Here is a 23,452-nt window from a genome sequence, read left to right on the forward strand (position 1 = left end):
CCTTAAAGGTAAATACTGCTGTAACACACTGTCAACACGTTCATCATATCCTCCTTTTCATTTGCAATACCATGGTTATCCCCCTTTCTAACCCTGTGCTCCTGGTCACACTTTTCCACAATATAGTTAGAGATATCTGTGTTGAATTTGATGTTGCTTGTGTCTAATTTGTCTACTCTTTGTATCTCAACTTGTTGCTAGGACGTGCAATAGTTTAATATTGTCTCTCAACTCATGTTGAAAGCTTTTTTATTATTTGCCAGGTAGTGCTGTTGCCTGTTCTTTTGTATTAAGTCCTGCTTTTGAGCACTTCCTACTACTATACCCATTAGCATTTGCCAAGTTTATTGTGGTCAGTCTGCAAGTCAACCTTATCCAAGTCTAGTATGTTTCATTTTTTTCTTCTATTAAATGCTGCATTGAATTTGGTTGTATTATCTAATACATGCATCATTAATAATACATAAACCATTGAACTGTTAACCAAATGGAGCTGGTTATGAAATCTAGTGTGACCTGCCTTATTGGTTTTAGGAAATACTGCTGAGGAATCTGTTTGTACATACTACAGAAATAAACTATCCTTCAGGAATAAGGGATAGAAAGGATGTGGTTGCACTGGAGTGTTCGCCAGGGAAAGGTACAATGACATAGTCAGAGATGGAGAATATCTGTTAATGAGGAGAGGTGGTTGAGGCTCGGTTGATTAGAATAAAGCCTAAGGGGTAACTTAATTGTGATGTATAAAGTTATGAGAGGGCTAGACAGTGTGGACAGGGAAGGACCTATTTCATTTAGCAGAGAGGTTAATAATAAAAGGACCACAACTAATGTTAATTTGTCAAAGGATTAGAGAGGAAGCAAGGAAGAATATTTTCACTCAAAAATAATGAGTTTAGACTTGCGGTCTGAAAGGGTGATGCAGTTAGTAACTCTCAACACGTACTAGGAAGAGCACTTGGTGCCATAACCTTTGGAAGTAGAATTAGCCCACCTACCTCCTTTGACTATCATGGATCCTATGGCCAAGAAGTCCTATTATCCTATAAAGTTTCTGTGATTCCATTACCCTGTTTGCTTAATCCAGCCTACAATAGTTTAAGATTCCCCAGTTTAAACCTCTGTACCTTTGATATGTGGTTGTTTAATTATAGGCAGGTCTTAAATCCTTTAATATTTCATGATTTTATCTAGAAAGTCTCCAGTGCTGTTTACCTTTTGTAATATCATCTTTCTGATTAATGATGTGTTTTCATCAGATATTGCCCAGTGGATCTTACAAACTGATTTAATTTGTTCAAGTGGAGCCCATCCCTGCAGGAAATTTCTTTCTTATTGTCCCAGAATGATGCCAGAGTTCACAAAATGGAACCTGTTTTTTTTTTCTCCCCCCCCCCCCCCCCCCCCACCTCCCACAGTTCCTTCAGCCATGTGTTCACCCCCCTAAGTTACACTGTAGAAATTATGACTGTGGAAATATTTTTCCTTTAACAACTTCAACCTGGTACAGTTTTAACAGGACCAACTCTTCCATATTGTTAGTCGTAATATTTTTTCAAACTAACTTGAGAGGATTCTCAACTTGGCACCAGGCCAAATTGGATTCAAAACTCTAAGAAAAGATGCTATTTACCCCACATTTATGAAATTCCCCACAGCAATCCCATTCATTTTCCCTTCCTCCTTCCCATTCTGGACAGCACTACAGCTGTTCTGGCAATCTTTATTCTCACTCTGCCTATTTGTAGGTAGATGGAACTCCATAGAACCATACAGCACAAAACAGGCCCTTCGGCCCACCATGTTGTGCCGTCCATCAAACCACCCTCACACTACCTAACCCCTTCCTCCTGCATATCCCCCCATCCCACACTCCTCCATATGCCTATCCAATAAGCTCTTGAACCTGTCCAATGTATCTGCCTCCACCACCATCCCAGGCAGTGCATTCCATGCACCAACCACTCTCTGGGTGAAAAACCTCCCCCTGACATCTCCCCTGAACTCCCACCATAACCTTAAAGCCATGCCCTCTCGTCTTGAGCATTGGTGCCCTGGGAAGGAGGCGCTGACTGTCTATCTATTCCTCTCAATATTTTATATACCTCTATCATGTCTCCTCTCATCCTTCTCCTTTCCAGTGAATAAAGCCCTAGCACCTTAAGCCTCTCCTCATATTCAATACTCTCTAATCCAGGCAGCATCCTGGTAAATCTCCTCTGCACCCTCTCCAACACCTCCACATCCTTCCTATAATGAGGCGACCAGAACTGAACACAGTATTCTAAGTGTGGCCTAACTAGAGTTTTGTAAAGCTGCATCATCACCTCGCGGCTCTTAAACTCAATCCCGCGATTTATGAAAGCCAACATCCCATTGGCCTTCTTAACTGCTCTTTCCACCTGTGAGGCAACTTTCAATGAACTGCCAAGTACCTTGCCATTTACCCAGTACTCTGCCCTGGAGTTTGTCCTTCCAAAGTGTACCACCTCACACTTCTCCGGATTGAACTCCATCTGCCACTTGTCAGCCCAGCTCTGCATCCTGTCAATATCCCTCTGTAAGCTCCGACAGCCCTCCACACTATCCACAACACCGCCTATCTTAGTGTCGTCCGCAAACTAACTAACCCAGCCCTCCACCCCCTCATCTAAGTCATCTATAAATATCACAAAAAGTAGAGGTCCCAGAACCGATCCCTGCGGGACACGACTAGTCACTGCCTTCCAGTCCGAGGGCATTCCTTCCACCACAACCCTCTGCTTTCTACATGCAAGCCAATTCCTAATCCACACAGCCAAGCTTCCTTGGATCCCTTGGCCTCTGACCTTCTGAAGAAGCCTACCATGAGGAACCTTATCAAACGCCTTACTAAAATCCATGTAAACCACATCCACCGCACTGCCCTCATCAATCTTCCTGGTCACCACCTCAAAGAACTCTATCAGGCTTGTGAGGCAAGATCTTCCCTTCACAAAGCCATGCTGGCTGTCCCTAATCAGTCCATGATTCTCTAGGTGTTCATAAATCCTATCCCTTAGAATCCTTTCTAACAGCTTACCCACCACAGACGTGAGACTCACTGGTCTATAATTCCCTGGCCTATCCCTATTACCTTTTTTGAACAAGGGGACAACATTCGCAACCCTCCAATCCTCTGGCACCATCCCCGTGGACAACGAGGACTCAAAGATCCTTACCAGTGGTTCAACAATCTCCTCCCTAGCCTCTCGAAGCAGCCTGGGGAAAATCCTGTCATGCCCCGGAGATTTATGTGTCTTAATATTATTTAACAACTTCAACCCATCCTCTCTCTTGATATCTACAACCTCGAGAACATTACCCCTACCAGCACTCCCTTCCGCGTCATCAAGACCCCTCTCCCTGGTGAATACCGAAGAGAAGTACTCATTGAGAACTTCTCCCACTTCCGCCGCCTCCAGGCAAATTCTCCCACCTTTGTCCTTAATTGGACCTACCTTTACCCTAGCCATCCTCCTACCCTTCACGTACTTGAAAAAGGCCTTGGGATTTTCCTTAACCCTACTAGCCAACACCTTTTCATGTCCCCTTCTAGCTCTCCTCAGCCCTTTCTTAAGTTCTTTCCTTGCTACCCTATATTCCTCACGGGCCCTGTCTGAACCTTGCTGCTTATCCCTCATGTACGCTACCTTCTTCTCCCTAACAAGTCATTCCACCTCTCTCGTCACCCACGGTTCCTTCACCCTGCCATTCCTTCTCTGCCTCACCGGGACATATTTATCCCTAACATCCTGCATAAGATCCCTGAACATCGACCACATCTCCATGGTACATTTTCCTTCAAAAAGGACATCCCATTTTACACTCCCAAGTTCTCTCCTTATAGCCTCATAGTTTGCCCTTCCCCGATTAAAAATCCTCTTGTCCTCTCTGCACCTGTCCCTGTCCATGACAATTTTAAAGGTTATGGAGCAATGGTCACTGTCCCCCAAATGCTCACTCACCAATAGATCCTTCACCTGTCCCGGTTCATTTCCTAAAACTAGATCTAACATGGCATTCCCTCTAGTCGGCCTGTCAACATACTGCGTCAGGAATCCCTCCTGGACACATTTAACAAATTCCGTCCCATCTAAACCTTTGGCACTAAGCAGGTTCCAGTCTATATTTGGGAAGTTGAAGTCTCCCATTATGACAACCCTGTTATTTTTGCTTCTCTCCAAACATTGCCTGCCAATCTGCTCCTCTATATCTCTACTGCTACTGGGGGGCCTATAGAATACTCCTAGTAGAGTAACTGCTCCTTTCTTGTTCCTTAATTCCACCCATACGGACTCGAGATGATCCTTCTACAACATCCATCTTTTCCACAGACGTAACAGTGTCCCTGACCAGTAGAGAGAGTTCATTGGATATAGTTCATGAATGCCATCACTATTTTCGCTTTGTTCTCCCTTTATGTGCTATCAGTCACAGCACCCTATTCTGATCCACCTGCAACCCTGAGATGTGACCACTGTCAGGACCAAACTGCCTAGATTCTTCTTCCCCCACCATTGTGTCAGTGTCTTTAGCTCTCACTCCAGCTTAGTGGCACTGCATGAATCCATTCAAGACATAATTCGCTTACAATAGTCCTACTCTCAACAAATTTCTACATACTCCAGTTGGGAAGCGTGGCCAGCTGTGCTGTAACAATGAATATTATTTGTATTTTACTTTGGAATCTTTTTTAAAACTAAATACTTGAGGTTGCATGAACTACTACAGGTATTAGAGGCTTGTGGCAGCAGGTACTTCCCTCACTGTAATAAATTTACACTCCATTCTCTTTGCAGGTCTCTCTGTTTGCTGAACTCTTTAATGAAATGCTACAGAGAGACTTTGGCTATCGTATTTACAAAGCACTAGTCGCTCTCCCAGAAAAAGATGACAAAAAGGAAAAAGAGAAGAAAGAACGGAAAGAAGAGAAAAAAGAAAGTGAGAAAAAGGAGAAAAAAGAAGAGAAGGATGAAGAGACCAACGAGCCAAAAAACAAAAGAAGAAAGTCAGGAGATGAGAAAGATAAGAAAGAAGAAAAAGATGGAAATAAGGTACTGTGTTATGCAGGCTATGTGCTTGAAGCTAATGTTGATTGAACATGATGGCATGTTTCTGTTGAGGCTATAATTTAAGTTTATTAAATATCATAGGAATAGTTATGACAACTATATCTGTGCACAGGAACAGGATTGCCCATTGTGGTGCTCAGCCAAATGCAGCATTGGACACCAGCCCCCATTCAAACTTATCTATCCCAGCTGGAACAAGATTAGTTACACGACTAGGGGAGCAAGCACAGAAAATGCGTTAATCCTGCTAAAGGAATTCTCTCACTGGAAAGTTGAAATCTTTGCAGTTGGCACAGTGGTGCAGCTAGAAGAGTCGATAATTCACAGCTGCAGTGACCCAGGTTCGATCCTGACCTCGGGTGTTGCCTGTGTGGAGTTTTGCATGTTCTGGTTTTGACTGCATGAGTTTTCTCCAGATGCTTCAGGTTCCTTCTACGTCCTAATGACATGTGGGTTTATGAGGTTAATTGGCCATTGTTAATTGCCCTTGTGTAGATGGGTGGTAGAATTGAAAGAATCTGGGAGAAATAGATTACAGGGAAAATTAGTGGGGTCTTGGAATTGCTCTGCGAGCCAACATAGATTCAGTGAGCCAGAGGGGCACCTCCTATGTTGTAAGGAAATATGGAAAAAAAATACGGAAGTGTCCCAATCACCACTTCATACTTCAAGATAAGCTTAGTCATGCTTCACTGTAACAGAAGAATCCGCAGCACTCAGTATCTGGATTTGCATATGAGTAATGTGTGGCTACGTTACCCCTGGCTGAGGTAGCTGTGGTCTGCCAGTGCCTCTCGGGGTGAGGTTGCTGTGGTCTGCCAGTGTGCCTCGGGGTGAGGTGCCCCTACCTGTGCTGATGGGGTAGCTGAGTACATAAGTTCAAGTTTACTGTAATAGGCATACATACCCAGGGTATAAATGCCATGAAAATTAGCTTTTTTGCAGCAGTGGCATAGTACATATCAAACATGACAAACATAAATTAAATAAACTAACGTAAATTGCACATAACTTACATAAGCAAAAAAAATTACACAATGACATTAGTGCAAGTTGTGGGAAATATAGTCTGAATTCGAATTAGGTTTTTGAGGTTGGTTCAAGAACCTGATGGCAGTGGGGGAAGAAGCTGAAGTTAAACCTTGAGGTGCGGGTCTTTAGGCTCCAGCACTTCTGCCTAATGGCAGCAATGAGAAAAGGAAATGGGCCAGTGCCTCTGTAGGTGAGGTGTCTCAGGTACGCTGTTGCTTCTATAGGTCAAAATACACTTAATGGGCTATGTGTAAACATTGAAAATTATGTGCACTCTTCTTCTCGTAGAACTAAGGAGACTTCCCATCAGCAAGGATGACTTTTATTGTTAGCACAGTATTTTATCTGTGAGGAAGAAAAATGATTTTTTTTTTCAAATGGGCCTTCAGTACTTATTTGGTTTCAGTTGACTTAAACTGGAAAATTCAAACCTTAGATACAACTACTCAATGCTTGTGTTATATTAACTATATTTTATAACTAGTGAAAGTAATCCACTCCATGGAATTTGAAACTAAATAACATTTCAATGATTTTGCAGAAAGAAGAAAAGGATAGAGATGAGAAAGATTTCAGAAAGAGGAATGATTCTAAGGAAGATGAAGAGATGGAAGAAGATACCAATCTGGACGATTATGATCCTTTGGATGCAGACGATGCTGAGGATGAAGATGAAGATGGTAACATTTACAGCAGTGCTGATAGATCTCAGTTGATTGTTCTCATGCTGCTGGAGAATGTTTATATTAGCTTAACATAGGCATAGGAAGCTGAGGGAACTAATAACAGTGTTTGGAATTCGGTGCAAACAAATATCGCAAAACACTAAGAAGAGGATTATGATTGTGCTTAATGGTATTGTCACGAACCAGCAACAAAAGAAACACACTGAGCATAATTCAGTGTTAAAAACTATTTTATTAATCACTACTTATGATAATACGTAAAATAAAAGTAAAAATGTTAGTATGTTAGAATTCAAAAATGTTAAACCTCAAACGTTAACCCCAAAACTAAACTCTTCGTGTGTGTGTGGGTGTGGCAAAGTCCAAAACTCCCAGTTCCAGAATGGTTCTTAAAGTTCAGTTCCGCAAGCCATAAGGTGAAACATGAGCAAGGGCTTCTTCAACAACCACCGTTGTCCGAAGATTAGACGTAGAGAAACATAGAGAGAGTACATATGAAATCCAAATGTTCCACGATGGAACCCAAATGACACTTCAGTGTTTACTCGGTAGTGACTTCCTCACCCCGAAAAGCATCCAAATCGTGGTCGTCCACACACAAATACCTGTTTCCTTCTACAGGTCAGCAACAAAGTGAACTCCACCGGATTACTTCCAACTTCCATACATGGATTTCAGTAGCAAACACAGTTATTGTTTCTCATCCATCGATAGAGAAAACAAGCAGGCTGGTGTCTCTCTCCCTTCTCTCTCTCTCTCTCTCTCCTTCTTCTAACTTCTTCAACAACGTCATTACGTCCTTTATCTTCTATTGACGTAAGCACGCCCCACACACACATACACATACACTCTCTATCTTAAAGGGACTTTCACTGAGTCCGTAACAGTATGTACCTAAACTCAATGAGTATAGCGAATAAGGCAGGTGAACTGAGGTCTACGTGAATCTGGAAGTATGATATCTTGGAGGTAACTGAAGCAAGGCATAGAGAGGGCAGAAATGGCAACTTGGCATTTCTGGTCACAGGATTTTCATTCAAGATAGGGATGGATGAGGGTTGTTATAGAAGCAATTATAGCAGTCAGTGGGGATGATGGTTGAAAGGATCATTAAATGAAGCCTTTTAGTTTGAAGTAAAGAATAAAAAGAAGGTATTCACACTGCCATCAATATATTGTAGACCTTGGCAGTGAAAATCTATGGGGCAAAAGTAGGGCAGTAATTTTGGAGGGATTTCAATTACTCTGTTGTCTCTAAATCCATGTAAATGGTATAGGTCACAGAGTTATACACAGAATTCCAAAATTACAGGGGAACAAGTTTAGCCCAACAAGATGGCATCAATTCTGGATTTAGTTTCAGAAATGAGGCTGGAAAACTGAAAGAAGTGTCAATGTCAAAACAACTTTGTGGTAGTATTTGTAATTCAGTTAGGTTTAGGGTGGAAAAGGAAGAGGATGAGGATAAAATAGGGACAAGGGTTCTAAATTGAAGGAAGGCGATATTTACCAGGCCAAGAAATAGGTATATGGAAGTAAGTCGGATTCAGAGCAGTGAGAGGCATTCAAGAAGGAGATTGAAACAGTCCTAGATAAACATTCCCACAAGTAGAAAGAACGAGACTGTCAAAACTGCAGCCCTCAAGATGACGAGGTGTACACAGGGCAATGTGAGACAATAAAAAAGGATGCTCACATCAGGTGCTTGGAGCTCAACATGGCAGAAAACCTAGAATAGAGAAAATGTGGAGGTGTTGATAAAACGGAAATTAGGAAAATGAAGAGTAAGCATCTTCTCGCGGGGTGATTCACCAGTATAGTAAGAAGATGTTGAACTAAATTAGCAGGGGATTGAGCAGCAGTAAGTAAAATGTAAAAACAAACAGAATAAGGATCATAGAGGTGTGGGAATGTTGGATTGCAGCAGATTAGGAAGAAGCATCCTGTCAGAAAGGAGTGGATGAGGAAGAATTGTGAGGGATACAACAGGACTAGAATCTACTTTTGCATAATGGTGCAGAGTTAACAGAACAAAGAGACTTGGATCAACAATCCAGAGAAATAACTTCAGATCATAACAACTGTGGAATTTAACTTGAGTTAATAAGGAGGAATTTTTTAAAAACTAATTTCAATAATGATGACCACAAAAGTGGACTGGAAACAGCTGTGTGAAAATCCGGTGCGGTTTGTGATGGGATCAGCCTGCAGGATAAACCTACTTTACCTTTTCCACTCCAGCCTAACTATATTGGTGCATTTATTTGTGGTGGTATTGGTAGGAGTGCTCACCGCACTCCTAGCGGAGTCAAAATCCCATCTTCATACCAAGGACATCGTCTGTGGTATTGTCATTATGCTAAATGGGTTAGACTCGGAACAGAATTCGTAACTCAAAAATGGGCATTTACGGTGAATCATTATCAACTGCAGCAGAAATGTACACTATTACAACTTCTGTTAAAGCATGTTCTGAAATACCCCTTAATATACCATTACAATGAAGCCAGAGCGTCAACCCTGCTGAAGGGCATGCTGGGACCAGCAACAAGCATACTGAAAATAGTCAGAAGCAAAGCTTACACAGAGGAGGTTGGTTGTGGTTGTTGGAAATCAATCATCCCAAGTCCAGAATATTACTGTAATAGTTCTTTTGGGCAGTGTCCTCGGCCCAACCATCTTTAGCTGCCTTATCAATGATTTTCCCTGCATTATAAGGTCAAAAAATGGGTTGTTTGCTGTTGATGGTACAATGTTCAATTGCATCCACAACTCTTCAGAAAATGAGGTAATCCCTGCATGTCTGGAGCAAGATGTATACAACATCCAGGTATTGGCTTTCAATGACTATCTCCAACAAGAGAGTCTCTAACAAGCTACCCTTGATGCTTAGACATTATCTTCACCATTCAGGAAGTCATGGTTGACAGGAAACTTGGCTTAGACCAGTCACATAACAGCAGGTCATTGGCTCATGTGACTCATCCAAAACCTTTCCAATATTTACAAGGCACAAGTCAGGAGTATAACAAAATGATCCCCACTGACCTATTTGAGTGCAGCTCCAACAATCGAAATTTGACACCATCCAGGACAAAGCTTCCTGCTCCATTGTCATCCCATCCCTGTCCTACACATATAATCCCTCCATTGCGGCTGCATGATCCGTACCGTCCACAAAATGCCCTGCAGTTTCTCATCTGAACTCCTGAGGAAATCTCCCAAATCTGTGATCACTACCATGTGAAAGGACAAGGCCATTAAGGGCATGGGTATACCATTGCCCATAGGTTCCCCTCCAAGTCACATGCCAACCTCAGTTGGAAATAAATCTTCATTCCTCCACAATTGCAGGATCTGGATATTGAAATTCCCTACCCAACACCATTTGTAGGAATACCTTTACCAGAACATAAGAAATAGAAGTAGGCCATCAGGCCTGTTGAGCCTGCTCCACCATCCCATAAGATCATGGCTGATCTGGCTGTGGACTTAGATCCACCTATCTGCCTTTTCCCCTACTATGCAAAAATCTAACTGTGTCTTAAATATATCTAATGAGGTAGCCTCTACTGCTTCCCTGGACAGAGAATTCTGCAGATTCACTACTCTCTAGAAAAGCAGTTCCTCCTCATCTCTGTCCAAAATCCAATCCCCCTAATCTTGAGGCTATGTCCCCTAGTTCTAGTTTCACCTACCAGTGGAAACAATTTTCCTGCCTCCATCTTATCTATCCCTTTCATAATTTCATAGCTTTCTAACTGAATGGATTTGGTCTTTGTCCCTGAAGGATATCCTTGATTCAGTACTACATTACCACTCACTGCTCACAGTTCAAGAAGTCTGCTCACTACCATCATCTCTAATGAAATGTGGACAATAAATCCTGCACTTACCAGTCATGTCCACGTCCTAAAATGTGTTTTTAAAAAAATACATAAATGCATAATGTATGGTGAACATGGTAATAGAGCTACAGTGCAAATAGCTGTCCAGATATATGATCATGAGGCAATAATGGCACATTAACTTAATAATGGTGAGGACTGATGCTTAGTGTTCACAGATGTAAAATGTTCAAAAAAGATGGGTTAATAAAGAGGGGAGGTTGGATGGCAGTACTGATTTGGCAATACATTGTAGTACTGGATCAAGGATATTCCTGAGGGACAAAGACTGAATCCGTTTGGTTAGAGTTGGAAGCAAGAAAGCTGTGATTAAGTGACAACTCATTGGCAGGCTATACTGGAAATGCCTGACTTTGAGTAGATTAGACGCCTGGTGTAGGTGGCTTCATCCCAGGTTACTAACAGAAGTAGTGAGGGTGAAGAAAGTGGAAAGGGTTGCAATAATCTTCTAAACTTCCCTCTTGTGTGTGTGTGGGGGGGGGGGGGGGGGGGGGAGAGGAGGGTGGGAGGTGGTGCTGCTAGTGGATTGGAAAGTGACAAATGTAGTGTGCCCGTTCAAGAAAGCAGCACAAATTGACAAATGGATTAGAAGGGTGGATGTCATCTTGCATTTAAAAATGCAGAAAACAGTGTGTGGTATTATTTCAGACTGAGTATAGTAAACACTGATGTTAACCAAGGATCAGTGCTTAGATCACTTTTTTTATATTTCTCTATTATACATTTTAAAAGTTTGAGCAAATGGTGAGAGCTTTATATCTGTTGATTGCAACAGAATGTAGGATAGCAGAATGGGCAGAAAAGTAGCAGTTGGAATTTAATAGATGCATTTTTGCAGAAGGGAAAGAGAAGAAATATTAACGATGGGACAATTCTAGAAGTGTGCAGGTACAGAGGGATGTGGGGGGGGGGGGGGTCAAGCACAGATCCTTGAGAGAATGGAAGAGCTTTTTGAAAGAAAAACTAGCAGAGCATTTGCGATCTTGGGCTTCATAAGTTGAGCTTTTGAGAACAAAAGTACAGAAATTATTTGGCCACAGGATATTACATCCATTTATGTTTACAACAGTTTTGGAAGAATGGGAAGATCCTTGAGAGGGTACGGAATGTTTCTAGGGAAGAGGGATTTTAGCTAAAATTTTGGAGAAGTCAGGGTTGTTTCTTTGGATTGAAGGAGGTTAAGGTTTATAAGACAGATGAAGAAAAGCTGTTCCCTTTAGCTGATGCTATAAGGACCAGAGTATTCACTCTTTAGGCAAAAAGTACAAGAGGGTGTGAAGAAAATCCTTCTAAGCAGTGAGTGGTAATGACCTGGAACTTTGTGTGGAGAGACCAGACTCAGTGACTTCAAGGTGAAATTCCATAGGCAGTTGGAAATGTATCTGCAAGGCCAAAGGGGATAATGGGGGAATAGAACTGACTGGATTGCTCAGCAGAAGGTGGCATGAACTCGATGAACTGATTGGCTTCCTCCTGTGCCATTATAACTGGAAAATTATGAGGAATATAGTTACGAAGAAAAGATTGAGAAGAATAGGCCTGTGATGTTTTCATTGGAACAAAGGAAGCTAAAGGATGATTTAATTGAGGTGCATTAGAAGGGACCTAGAAAAAGTAATTGAGAAAGACCTATCCATCTTTGCAGAAAATCTCAAAACGAGGCATAGTTTTAAAGTAATTAGTGGAGGTGAGGAAATAGATCATCACTCAGAGTGCTTAGGGTTTGGAACTCGCTATCTGAAGGGGTGACAAGAGTCAGAAACCCTCATTACATTTGTAAAGCAAAACAAAAAAAAAACTGCAGATGCTTCAAGGTCTGATGAAGGACCCTGGACCTGAAATGATGACTGATTCTCTTTGCACATTTGTGAAGTACTTGGATATTCACATGAAGAGCCATAACCTGAAGGACTGTGGAGCTAGTGCTGGAAGATGTGGTTAGGTTAAGTAGCACTTTTTCAACCAACTGGTTGTCTCCTGCATTGCAAATTTTCTGTGTTTGGGTTAATCAATGAATTTTGGCCATCTGTCCATCTTTTTACTTCACACAGCAGAGCCTTCTGTCACTTCATTCCCACTCTCTAGAAGACCAGCATCAGCCTTAGCTCTCTGCCTTTTTACCTTAAAACCTATGTTTTCAACTGAGTGTATACACAACAGACTGCAGATGCTGGAACCTGGAGCAAAAAATGAGCTGCTGGAGGAACTCAGCAGGTTGAGCAGCATCTGTGGGGAGAAATGTCTCAACCCAAAACATCAACTGTGCATTTCCCTCCACCGATGCTGCTTGACCTGCTGAGTTCCTCCTGCAGCCCATTTTTTTGTAACCAAGGCTATGGTTCTTGTCATTTTACTGTGGCTCATAATTTGTACTTTATTTCTGAAGCTGCTTCAGTCATTGTGCTATTTAATTATAAGATGCTATCGCTTCTAAGTTGCAACCAAAAACTATTACAGCTTACAAAATTCCATGAGTGAAAAATGGCTTGAGTAGCCTCAGGCTGTGCTTAATGAATCCTTTGGGTTATCTGACAGTAACTACTACCCTATAGCAAAATAATGCATTGTGCGTAAAATAGTACTGTGCTCTTCCTAAAATCCAATATTACTCTGAGCAACTTCACTTGAAATATTGTATTAAAGACCTTTACTCTCAACAGATAGGGATGATGAAGACAGCAGTAGAGATCAAAAGGATGACAGGCGAGAAGGATCGAGGAGATCCAGAGATCCCACTTCTAAAGACAAGGTATGGAGTCAGTTTCAGGCAGGATCATAAAGAAATGGAATGTTAGATGTGTTGATCTTACCACATTGTGTCCAGGATATGTCTGGAGAAAGCATTTTAAACTCAACATTTGGATGTGCGTGATTGAGTTGGTGGTCATGTGTTAAATGGTCAGTTGTCAACTTCACAGATTAATGGAAAGAAGTTCAACACACCTGTACTTGTTGAAGTATCATCTTTCTTGGAACATGGTTGTACAAATGCACTAAATAAAATACCCACAACACAGTCAAGATTAAACTAATCAAACTGGTCATTTATAAATTCTGACTGCATTTGTTTTGACTCTTCAAGGAAAAGAAACAGCTCTTCACATTCAACAAGGACCTTCTTCTCGCATTTGTTTATTTTGATCAAAGTTACTGTGGTTATCTGCTGGAGAAAGATCTTGAGGAAATCATCTATACTCTGGGACTCCACCTTTCACGTGCACAGGTACAGTTCTGTCGGTTTGTTAGAGACTGTTGAATTTATGCTGTTGCAATCCAGGAAGCTTGTGCACTTCACATCACTAATGAAATCCACAAAACAAGAATATTAGCTGAGTGAGCAAATCCACTCAAGCTGGAGACTCTGTCAGGCACAACCAAGATCCCTAACTGTTCTGCAGGAGAAGCCATGCAGTAGTCTCTCAGCCTTTTATATGTCTGGTATTTACATATCCCTAGAGGAAGAAAATTAGGATTTCTATTGGTGAAATCAATTCCAAGCTAAAGATCAGTAGATTCCCATCATTTTCACATCCTCCAATGTGAGATGACCTCAGCTGGGGCTCCCTCTGAACTCTCTGCTTCTGGGCAAGAGAGGAAAGATTCTGGTAAAATTATTACATCCCATTGCTGTGCAGTGATTCTTGCTGCATGTATCTCAAGATACCAGACTGTCTGCAAATACCCCTGTTTAAACTCATGTACTTATGAACTAAGGAAAGCTAGAACTGTAGAATGATAACCTATCAAGAGCCAAGACCATCAGGGAAAGGGTTTAAAAAGAAAAAGAACAATATTCTTTTACTAATCAAGGGTTTTTGATTTTTGTTCCCAGGTTAAGAAGTTAATCAATAAAGTGGTGCTACGTGAGACTTGCTCATACAGGAAGCTAACTGATGGCTCTAAAGATGAAGTAAAAGTACCAATAACAGAGAATGAGGTGGAATCTGACAATTTGTTGGGTACTGTACTACATTTATTATATACCTCCTCACAACGATCCAAGTGGCTGCCTCATTTTTCTTACAAAACTGCGTTGGCTCATGAAATGGAATTAATTTGCCATTTACAGTGGCATGCAAAAGTTTGGGCACCCCTGCTCAAAATTTCTGTTGTGAATAGCTAAGCGAGTAAAAGATGACCTGATTTCCAAAAGGCACAAAGTTAAAGATGACACATTTCTTTAATATTTTAAGCCACATTACTTTTTTATTTCCATCTTTTACAGTTTCAAAATAACAAAAAAGGAAAAGGGCCCGAAGCAAAAGTTTGGGCACCCTGCATGGTCAGTACTTAGTAACACCCCCTTTGACAAGTATCACAGCTTGTAAACACTTCTTGTAGCCAGCTAAGAGTCTTTCAATTCTTGTTTGGGGGATTTTCGCCCATTCTTCCTTGCAAAAGGCTTCTAGTTCTGTGAGATTCTTGGGCCGTCTTGCATGCACTGCTCTTTTGAGGTCTATCCACAGATTTTCGATGATGTTTAGGTCGGGGGACTGTGAGGGCCACGGCAAAACCTTCAGCTTGTGCCTCTTGAGTTAGTCCACTGTGGATTTTGAGGTGTGTTTAGGATCGTTATCCTGTTGTAGAAGCCATCCTCTTTTTACCTTCAGCTTTTTTTTTTACAGACAGTGTGATGTTTGCTTCCAGAATTTGCTGGTATTTAATTGAATTGATTCTTCCCTCTACCAGTGAAATGTTCCCTGTGCCTCTGGCTGCAACACAAGCCCAAAGCATGATCGATCCACCCCCGTGCTTAACAGTTGGAGAGGTGTTCTTTTCATGAAATTCTGCACCCTTTCTTCTCCAAACGTAGCTCATTGCGGCCAAAAAGTGCCATTTTAACTTCATCAGTCCACAGGACTTGTTTCCAAAATGCATCAGGCTTGTTTAGATGTTCCTTTGCAAACTTCTGAGGCTGAATTTTATGGTGAGGATGCAGGAACGTTTGGAGAAAAAAGGGTGCAGAATTTCATGAAAAGAACACCTCTCCAACTGTTGAGCACGGGTGGATCGGTCATGCTTCAGGCTTGTGTTGCAGCCAGTGGCATGGGGAACATTTCACTAGTAGAGGGAAGAATCAATTCAATTAAATACCAGCAAATTCTGGAAGCAAACATCACACCGTCTGTAAAACAAAAAACTGAAGATGAAAAGAGGATGGCTTCTACAACAGGATAACGATGCTAAACATACCTCAAAATCCACAATGGACTACCTCAAGAGGCACAAGCTGAAGGTTTTGCCGTGGCCCTCACAGTCCCCCGACCTAAACATCATCGAAAATCTGTGGATAGACCTCAAAAGAGCAGTGCATGCAAGACGGCCCAAGAATCTCACAGAACTAGAAGCCTTTTGCAAGGAAGAATGGGCGAAAATCCCCCAAACAAGAATTGAAGGACTCTTAGCTGGCTACAAGGAGCGTTTACAAGCTGTGATACTTGCCAAAGGGGGTGCTACTAAGTACTGACCATGCAGGGTGCCCAAACTTTTGCTTCAGGCCCTTTTCCTTTTTTGTTATTTTGAAACTGTAAAAGATGGAAATAGAAAAGTAATCTTAAAATATTTAAGAAATGTGTCATCTTTAACTTTATGCCTTTTGGAAATCAGGTCATCTTTTACTCGCTTAGCTATTCACAGGAACAGAACTTTAGAGCGGGGTGCCCAAATTTTTGCATGCCAGTGTATATAGCTGTTCTTGGTAGAAAAGGATCTTTGCAGGAAAAACGAGGAGGCTGCTTGGATAATTAAGTCCAAGTGGGATAGAAGTGCAAAAGAATCATACAGCAGAAATGATAAAGTAATGATAAAGGTTAATGAGCCAATATAAAATTAAACCAAGGTCTATGTTCATTTCTAGGTGGATAGAAATATTATGATAAACGTGTATAAAACCTTACCACACAAAGTACAGTTTTCCACCTGAATCATTAAATACCATATCCCTTTCTCCATTACTTGTCTACAATTTTTACTTCTGATTCCCAAGTGCAAGATTTTGGTAAAAATTGAGAGCATCAGTGATCCCAGTACTGAACCTTGTGCACCGTGACATCCAGTCATTGCATCTAACCCTAACTCCCCCCTACTTCCCGTTCTACTTCAACACACATTTGTGTTGCCCATTCTACAGTTTTCGACCTGGTTTACACTCTGAAACGTATTTACTGTGCAGTCATCTTGAACATTGAGGTGTATTATACACGTTACTCTTTCTGTTACAATGGCAAAGTTTTGCAGGTGCTGGAAAGCAGAAATTAAATTATTTTAATATTCACCAAGTTAGGCAGCATCTTTAGTTAACATTAATTCTATTTGTCTCTAGTTTTGCTGAAAGTTGTTCATCTCAGATATTTACTGTTGTTTCCTCTTTCCACTGGGGCAAAATCTGCTGCGTACTTCGAGCATTTTCTCTATTTATTGAGCTTTGTTCTTTCAACAAATTTGAAAAAGTTAATCAAGTAGAACTTTCCCTTTTGAAATGTGTTGATTCTTCTTTCCACTTCCTAAAAGAGGTAGAGAGTTTGAAGTTGTCCAGGTTAACTTTCCATAAGAAAAGTACAGAACAGAGAGAAGGTGCTTGCATCCCACTGTGAAGGGTAAATGTTGAATCCAGGTGACATTGTTCTTTCGTATTCATTTTAGGAAACAAACTGCTGTTGCCCAATTTAATAGTGAAACCAGAAGCCAATGAAAAGACAGAAAGCAACAATCTGATAGTGTATAATGGAACCATGGTGGATGTGGGTAACTTGCTGCAGAAATTACAAAAAAGTGAAAAAGCACGAGCAGAAATGGAGCTGAAAGCTCAGACTTTGGAGGCCAAGATCGGTAAGAAAGTGGTTCTGCAGATGATTGAGATTCACCAGCAGGTGTACTCTGTCAACCCTCTGTGACCCAAATTTTCATCACTTTGTTATTTAATAAGAGCTCTGACTCTTGGGGTAATGTCCTTTGAGACTGATGATCTCTATCACCTCACTTGGGTAATCAGTATTGACAGATCATTGATCAGTCTGGACAATGAGTGTTTAAATTTAAATTTTAAATTTAAGTTTTATTTACAGCGTGCCCTTCCGGCCCAATGAGTCCGCGCCACCCATTTTAAACCCAAATTAACCTACCCGTATGTCTTTGCAATGTGGGAGGAAACTGGAGCACCCGGAGGAAACCCATGCAGACACAGGAGAACATACAAACTCCTTACAGACAGCGACTGGAATCGAACCCTGATCGCTGGCACTGTAATAGCGTCGCGCTAACCGCTACGCTACCTATGTCCTTTTTCTTCTTTAAGATGTATCTTAATGCCTGTCCTTTGTGTCAACTCTCAACTTCTTGTCTATCAAAATCTATTCATTGAACACCTGTGAAATGTGCTATGTTCAGAGTTACCTGCACACAAGTTGTTGCTGATGTTTTGATGGTGGAAAAACACTCATATGGATCATAAACATGAATCTGTGAACCTATTGGGCCATATTTCTGTCCTGTTGATAATTTACAGCAGTTTCAGAAAAATAGAAATAAAATACTGCAGATGCTGGAAATATGAAGTAAAACAGAAAATATAGGGTATACTCAATGTCAGGCAGCATCTGTGGAGAGAAAAAGAGTTGGTGTTTCAGGTCAGTGACCTTTAATCAGCTCTGATGAAAACTCACTGACATGTTAACTTCCCAATTCTTGGTCTATTGTCTTTCAGGTTATGCCTAATCAAGTGTTTATCCAAGTAGTGTTTTTGACTAAATAAAGACATAATTTTAACCTTATTTTGTACAGAGGAAGGGAAAAAGCAGATTTCTAGTATGGAAAATGCCAGCAAAAGTTTGTCTACAGAAATGAAAGAAAACAAGAAATACCTGGCCCGAGCTGAGGAAAATTTGAAAGTGTATGAGGAAGCAAAGCTACGTTTTGAACAACAGTTGATTAACACCAACAAGAAACTGTCATCAGTTATGGAGGAAATTCACAGCGTCCTTAAAAAGGTAAATATGGATGTTTTGCCCAGTGTTACTCTATCATCACAAGGATGGGAAAGAATGAATTTCTGTTTGTACAAATCATTCATGACTGAAAAGCTTTATAAACAATCAAATGCTTTTGAAGTGTGATAAATGTTTGCAAAGTACTTTTGATATTCTGAAGTTATCAAAGCACCTTTTATTTTTCTGTAATGTTATAGATTTGTACAGCACAGAAAGAAGCACTTTCACCCAACTTGTTCATGTCGACCAATGTGTCTTCCTGAGCTAGTCCCATTTGCCTGTGTTTGACCCATATCCTTCCAAACCTTTCCTATCCGCGTACCAATTTAAAACATTGAAACATTGAAATTGTACTCACCTCTACCATTTCCTCTGGCAGCTCAATCCATATACTCCACCCTTTGTGTGGAAAAAACATTGCCCCTCAGGTCTCTTTAAATCTTTCCCCTCTCACCTTAAACCTATGCCCTCTGGTTTTAGACTCCCCTGCCCTGGGAAAAAGACTGTGACTGCCCACCTTATCTATGCCCCTCAGGATTTAATAAGGCTCTACAAGGTCACCCCTCAGCCTCCTTCGCTCCAGGGAAAACAGTCCCAGCTTATCGAACCTCCTCTTGTAACTCAAGCAACATCCTTGTGAATCTTTTCTTCACCCTCTCTGGCTTAATCACATTACTGAGGATTTTTTTCAGTAAGTGACTTATTCCATGTACTGTTGTTTGTTTGAAGGTTTTAGTGAAATGTGATAAAATGGACAAAATGATATAATGCAACAATAATTTATCTATTTCATTTCCTTTGCACTCCCAAGTGTGCTGGTAGAAAATCAAAAAAAGTGCAGATGCTGGAAATCTGAAATAAAAGCAGAAAATGTAGGAAATATTCAGCAGATCAGACTGCATCTGAGGGAAGAGAAACAGTGTTTAGGTCAAAGATGCTTCACCAGTTCTGACTAAGTGTCTGACCTAAAATGTTAGCTCTGTTTCTCTTCCCATGGATGGAGCCCGACCCGCTAAGTATATTTCCAGCATTTTTTGTTTTTATTTTGATTATTGAGTCAGAGTAATACAGCATGGATACAAGCCCTTCAGCCCAACGAGTCCGTGCCGACCATGGTGCCCACCCATCTAGTCCCATTTTCTTGTCTTCCGGCCCCACCCCTGCATGTACCTGTCCAAGTGCTTCTTAAATGATACAATTGCACCTGCCTCAACCTCTTCCTCTGACAGCTTGTTATGGGACAGTTCCATTGCTCCTTCTACTAATTTACTGACCTTGGACTACCAGAGTCTTCACATCAGGAATCTTCAGGCATTTTTATTTTGGGGATCATTACAGCCGTCTTAATCCCATCCTTGCAAAGGGTTTGCAAAAACGGATCCAATCTCACAAATGTATGTACCCAGCAATTAGCGTGCCCCTCTCTTTGCACAGTTTAATTCTTCCTCCAAAAGCCATCATTAGCATTGTGTTAATCATGCATGCTTAAACTTTTGCAGAATCTTTCTGGTGAATTTTTAATATTTGGTTCAGCTGGTTTCTACTTAGTTCATTATATTCCTTTAACTTTGTTTCACAACAGGGGGAAGTCTCAGATGAAGACAAAAGTAAAAAGTCAAAGGAAAATGGAGCACCTGCATGATGTGTGGTGTGGATATCTGGGTAGTCGACCATATTGTTATAAAATGATTTTACTAAGTTGCAGTTGGCTGAAGCACTGCATGTGTAATGGATTTTTGTAGTTTCAGGGTGTGTTTGTAGAAAAAAAGGATGTACAAAGTTCTGAATAACTGTGAACTGTTTAAAAACAAAAAAAACTAGCAAAGGTGGAATTTCTAACTGCTTCAAAGATTGGTAGTTAATCAACTGAAGATACCTTTGCATTGCTAAATGTTTTTAGAAGAACATTAACTTTTTATGTTAATAAAGTACAAGAAACCACACACTTTAGTTAGTCATGTTGTATTCTCAGACTGAACGGAGAGAGTTACTGGTCTCAAACTCTAAGCACCCTATTATTTAAATCATTCATAACTATGTTAAACCTGTGTTCATAATATCACCATGGATGGTTTTGAACATAACACTAAATGTATCGGTTAGAAGGATGTGCATTGGTTGATAACAGTGGGCAGGGAGGGTCTCTTCCTGCAGCAAAGCAGGAATAAAATATTTAATTAACTTAATCACCACAACCCAATTAGGCAGATCAGGGATGCATGTTATTAAGGTCACCAACTTCTGAAGCCATGTGCCATTCAATATATGGATAGCAATGGTTAGATTAAAATTGTGCACCTGCAATTGCAATTGGAAGTAAATTGGGCCTGTAGCATCAAAGGAACAATCAAGCCAGACCAGACTTGTCCCATATTCTAGAATCCAGTTCTAGAGTGTGGGAAAGGAATCAGATAAAACTAGAAATCATTAACTGGAATTTTAGAATTAAAACACATAATCTTAACCTGATGCAGATTACATCAAACTAATGATGAAAAGCTCATTATCGTGACTGTGACATCCAACCAGTGCCAAATGCATTGTGTTGCATTGCTGCAAAAATTTTAAATGTCATCTTGAGGTCAAGTCTGATGAAGATGTCAAAAAAATCCCATCTGAAATGAAAACAAAATACTAGAAATGCCCTGGAGGTCAAGCAGCATCTGCAGAAAGAGAAACTGTTCTTGTTTCAGTTCTAAATCCCTTCTTCAGAGCCCTCATCTATCAGCAGCTGCACAGCTCACCTCACATTGTTGCTGTATGCAGTCAAGCCTGATCAGTCAGGTAATGGGCCCCATCCAGCATTCATTAACCTGCCCCTCCACCTTTCACACTTATCACTACTTAAAGCCACAAACATTACAGCTTGCATCTACTATCAGCTATTCAACCTTCCGGGTGCACTATTCATGTTGCAAGACACCAATTCACTGTCCTTTTTCTTGAAGAAGAAGCCAGCAGCAGCAACTCATAAGTAGACAATAAGCCTGTCTCCATCAGCCCAGAGGATAGAGTACTGCTATGGCTAACACAGAGTCCATGGTCAATGGTGGCATAGAAGTAATTGGAAGTAACATTATGTCTAATCCACCACCACACCCCAGTTATCCTTAAATGCTCAATTTCTTTTATTTATTAGCACCCAATGTAAGCGTACACTTACTGTCCCTTCTCTTCACCATCACTTGAAGTCCCTTGCACCTACTACAACCTGGGTAGGTGATGGCTGATGGAAAGCATACTCTTATCACTCGTTCTTACACCTAAAACCAGCAAGTCAGAAACTCACATAAGATGTGCTGTAGACTCTAGTTTACATGCTGGCTCAACATGTAAATACTGGAGAGCAGGGGAAAATAGGCAGTCCTTCTGCTGGCTCCCCAGAGTATGAGGTCACACACAGGATCCATCTCGGGCACAAGTTGGAAGAGGAATAGGACTTGAGCAGATAGCAGATGCTGAGGTACAGTCACTAGAGAAAAAGTGAGTAAATTCAGTAAATGCACATGAGGGGAATTCAAAGCTAAATTACATACATTTTAATGCAAGAAGTCTGTCTTATAAGGGAGGTGAATTTGACTTTAATTAACATGTGGGACTATTGTTGCCATCACTAAGACGTGGTTGAAAGATTAACAGGACTGGCAACTCTGTATCTCAAGGCATAGAATTTTATTCCACTGTCAGTCACGGAGTGCATTACTTCAGTATTGAGGGAAAATATCCTAAAAGGTTCCTCAAAGACATCCATATGGGTAGAGATTAGGAACAAAAGGGGTATTGTCACTTTGCTAGGAATGTACAGTCAACAGGAGATAGATGAAGACATATGTAGGCAAATAGCCAAGAGATGTGATTAAAAATAGGGTTATAGTACCAGGGGATTTTAATTCCCCAAATATTAATTGGGATTGCCTTGGTGTTAAAGGCTTAGAGGTGGTGGAACTTTTGATGTGTGTCCCATAGAGCTTTTTTAACACTGTATGTTTATAGACCAATGAGGAAGGGAGCATTACTGGACCTTACCTTGGGCAATGAGATTGTCAGTGGGGCAGCATTTTGGAGATAGTGGGCATAACTTGGTATATTTCAAAATGGTTATGGAAAAGATAGGGATGGACCTGGAATAAAGGTCTTACATTGGGGCCAGGCCAATTTCATTAAAATAAGACAGGACCTGATAAAGGTATACTGGGAGAACCAACTTGCAGGCATGTCTACATCTGCACTGTGGGAAGCATTCAAAGGAAAAATAACAAAAGTTCAGGGCCAACACGTCCCTGTAACGGTAATATCCATGGGAAACAAATACAGGGAACCCTGGATATTGAGGGTGAATAAAGAAGCATATTGCAGGTATAGAGCACTAATGACAGGAGGCCTGTCAAGAGTATAAACATTGTAGGGAGGTGCTTAAAAAGGAAATTAGGAAGGTAAAGTGGGGTTACAAAATGTCACCGGCAGACAGGATTGAGGTAAATCTGGAGGCCTTTTGTAAGTGTCTTAAGGGAAAAATAATAATCATGGAAAGGGTAGGGATAACAGGGGCAAATGTGTGTGGAGCCAGAAGGTATAGATGAGGTCCTAAATGAGTACTTTTCATCGGAATTTACAAAGGCAATGGACTTTGTAATTGGAGAACTCAACAAAGGGGACAGTGAAATTCTAGTGCTAGTCTACATAAATAAAGAATAGTTACTTGATGCCTTAATGGTCTTAAATCTTCAAGAACAGGGTGTTCTTATCCC

The 23,452-nt window shown here is 40.9% G+C and overlaps 1 protein-coding gene across 2 annotated transcripts in view; it reads left to right on the forward strand.

Moving 5' to 3' along the window:
• Positions 1 to 20,647, forward strand: part of ccar1 (cell division cycle and apoptosis regulator 1) — a 63,257-nt gene extending 42,610 nt beyond the window's left edge. The window contains exons 18-25 of one of the 2 annotated variants that reach the window (XM_052027684.1): positions 4,821 to 5,075; positions 6,667 to 6,805; positions 13,380 to 13,468; positions 13,802 to 13,942; positions 14,552 to 14,678; positions 17,362 to 17,547; positions 18,499 to 18,704; positions 20,287 to 20,647. In XM_052027684.1, coding sequence (XP_051883644.1) covers positions 4,821 to 5,075; positions 6,667 to 6,805; positions 13,380 to 13,468; positions 13,802 to 13,942; positions 14,552 to 14,678; positions 17,362 to 17,547; positions 18,499 to 18,704; positions 20,287 to 20,346 — 1,203 coding nt within the window. In that variant the 3' untranslated portion in view covers positions 20,347 to 20,647. The remainder of the gene's footprint in view (positions 1 to 4,820; positions 5,076 to 6,666; positions 6,806 to 13,379; positions 13,469 to 13,801; positions 13,943 to 14,551; positions 14,679 to 17,361; positions 17,548 to 18,498; positions 18,705 to 20,286) is intronic. The other variant, XM_052027683.1, reaches the window with a different exon arrangement.
• The last annotated feature ends 2,805 nt before the right edge of the window (positions 20,648 to 23,452 follow it).

This window comes from Pristis pectinata, chromosome 12, assembly GCF_009764475.1.
Source record: "Pristis pectinata isolate sPriPec2 chromosome 12, sPriPec2.1.pri, whole genome shotgun sequence".
NCBI lineage: Eukaryota > Metazoa > Chordata > Chondrichthyes > Rhinopristiformes > Pristidae > Pristis > Pristis pectinata.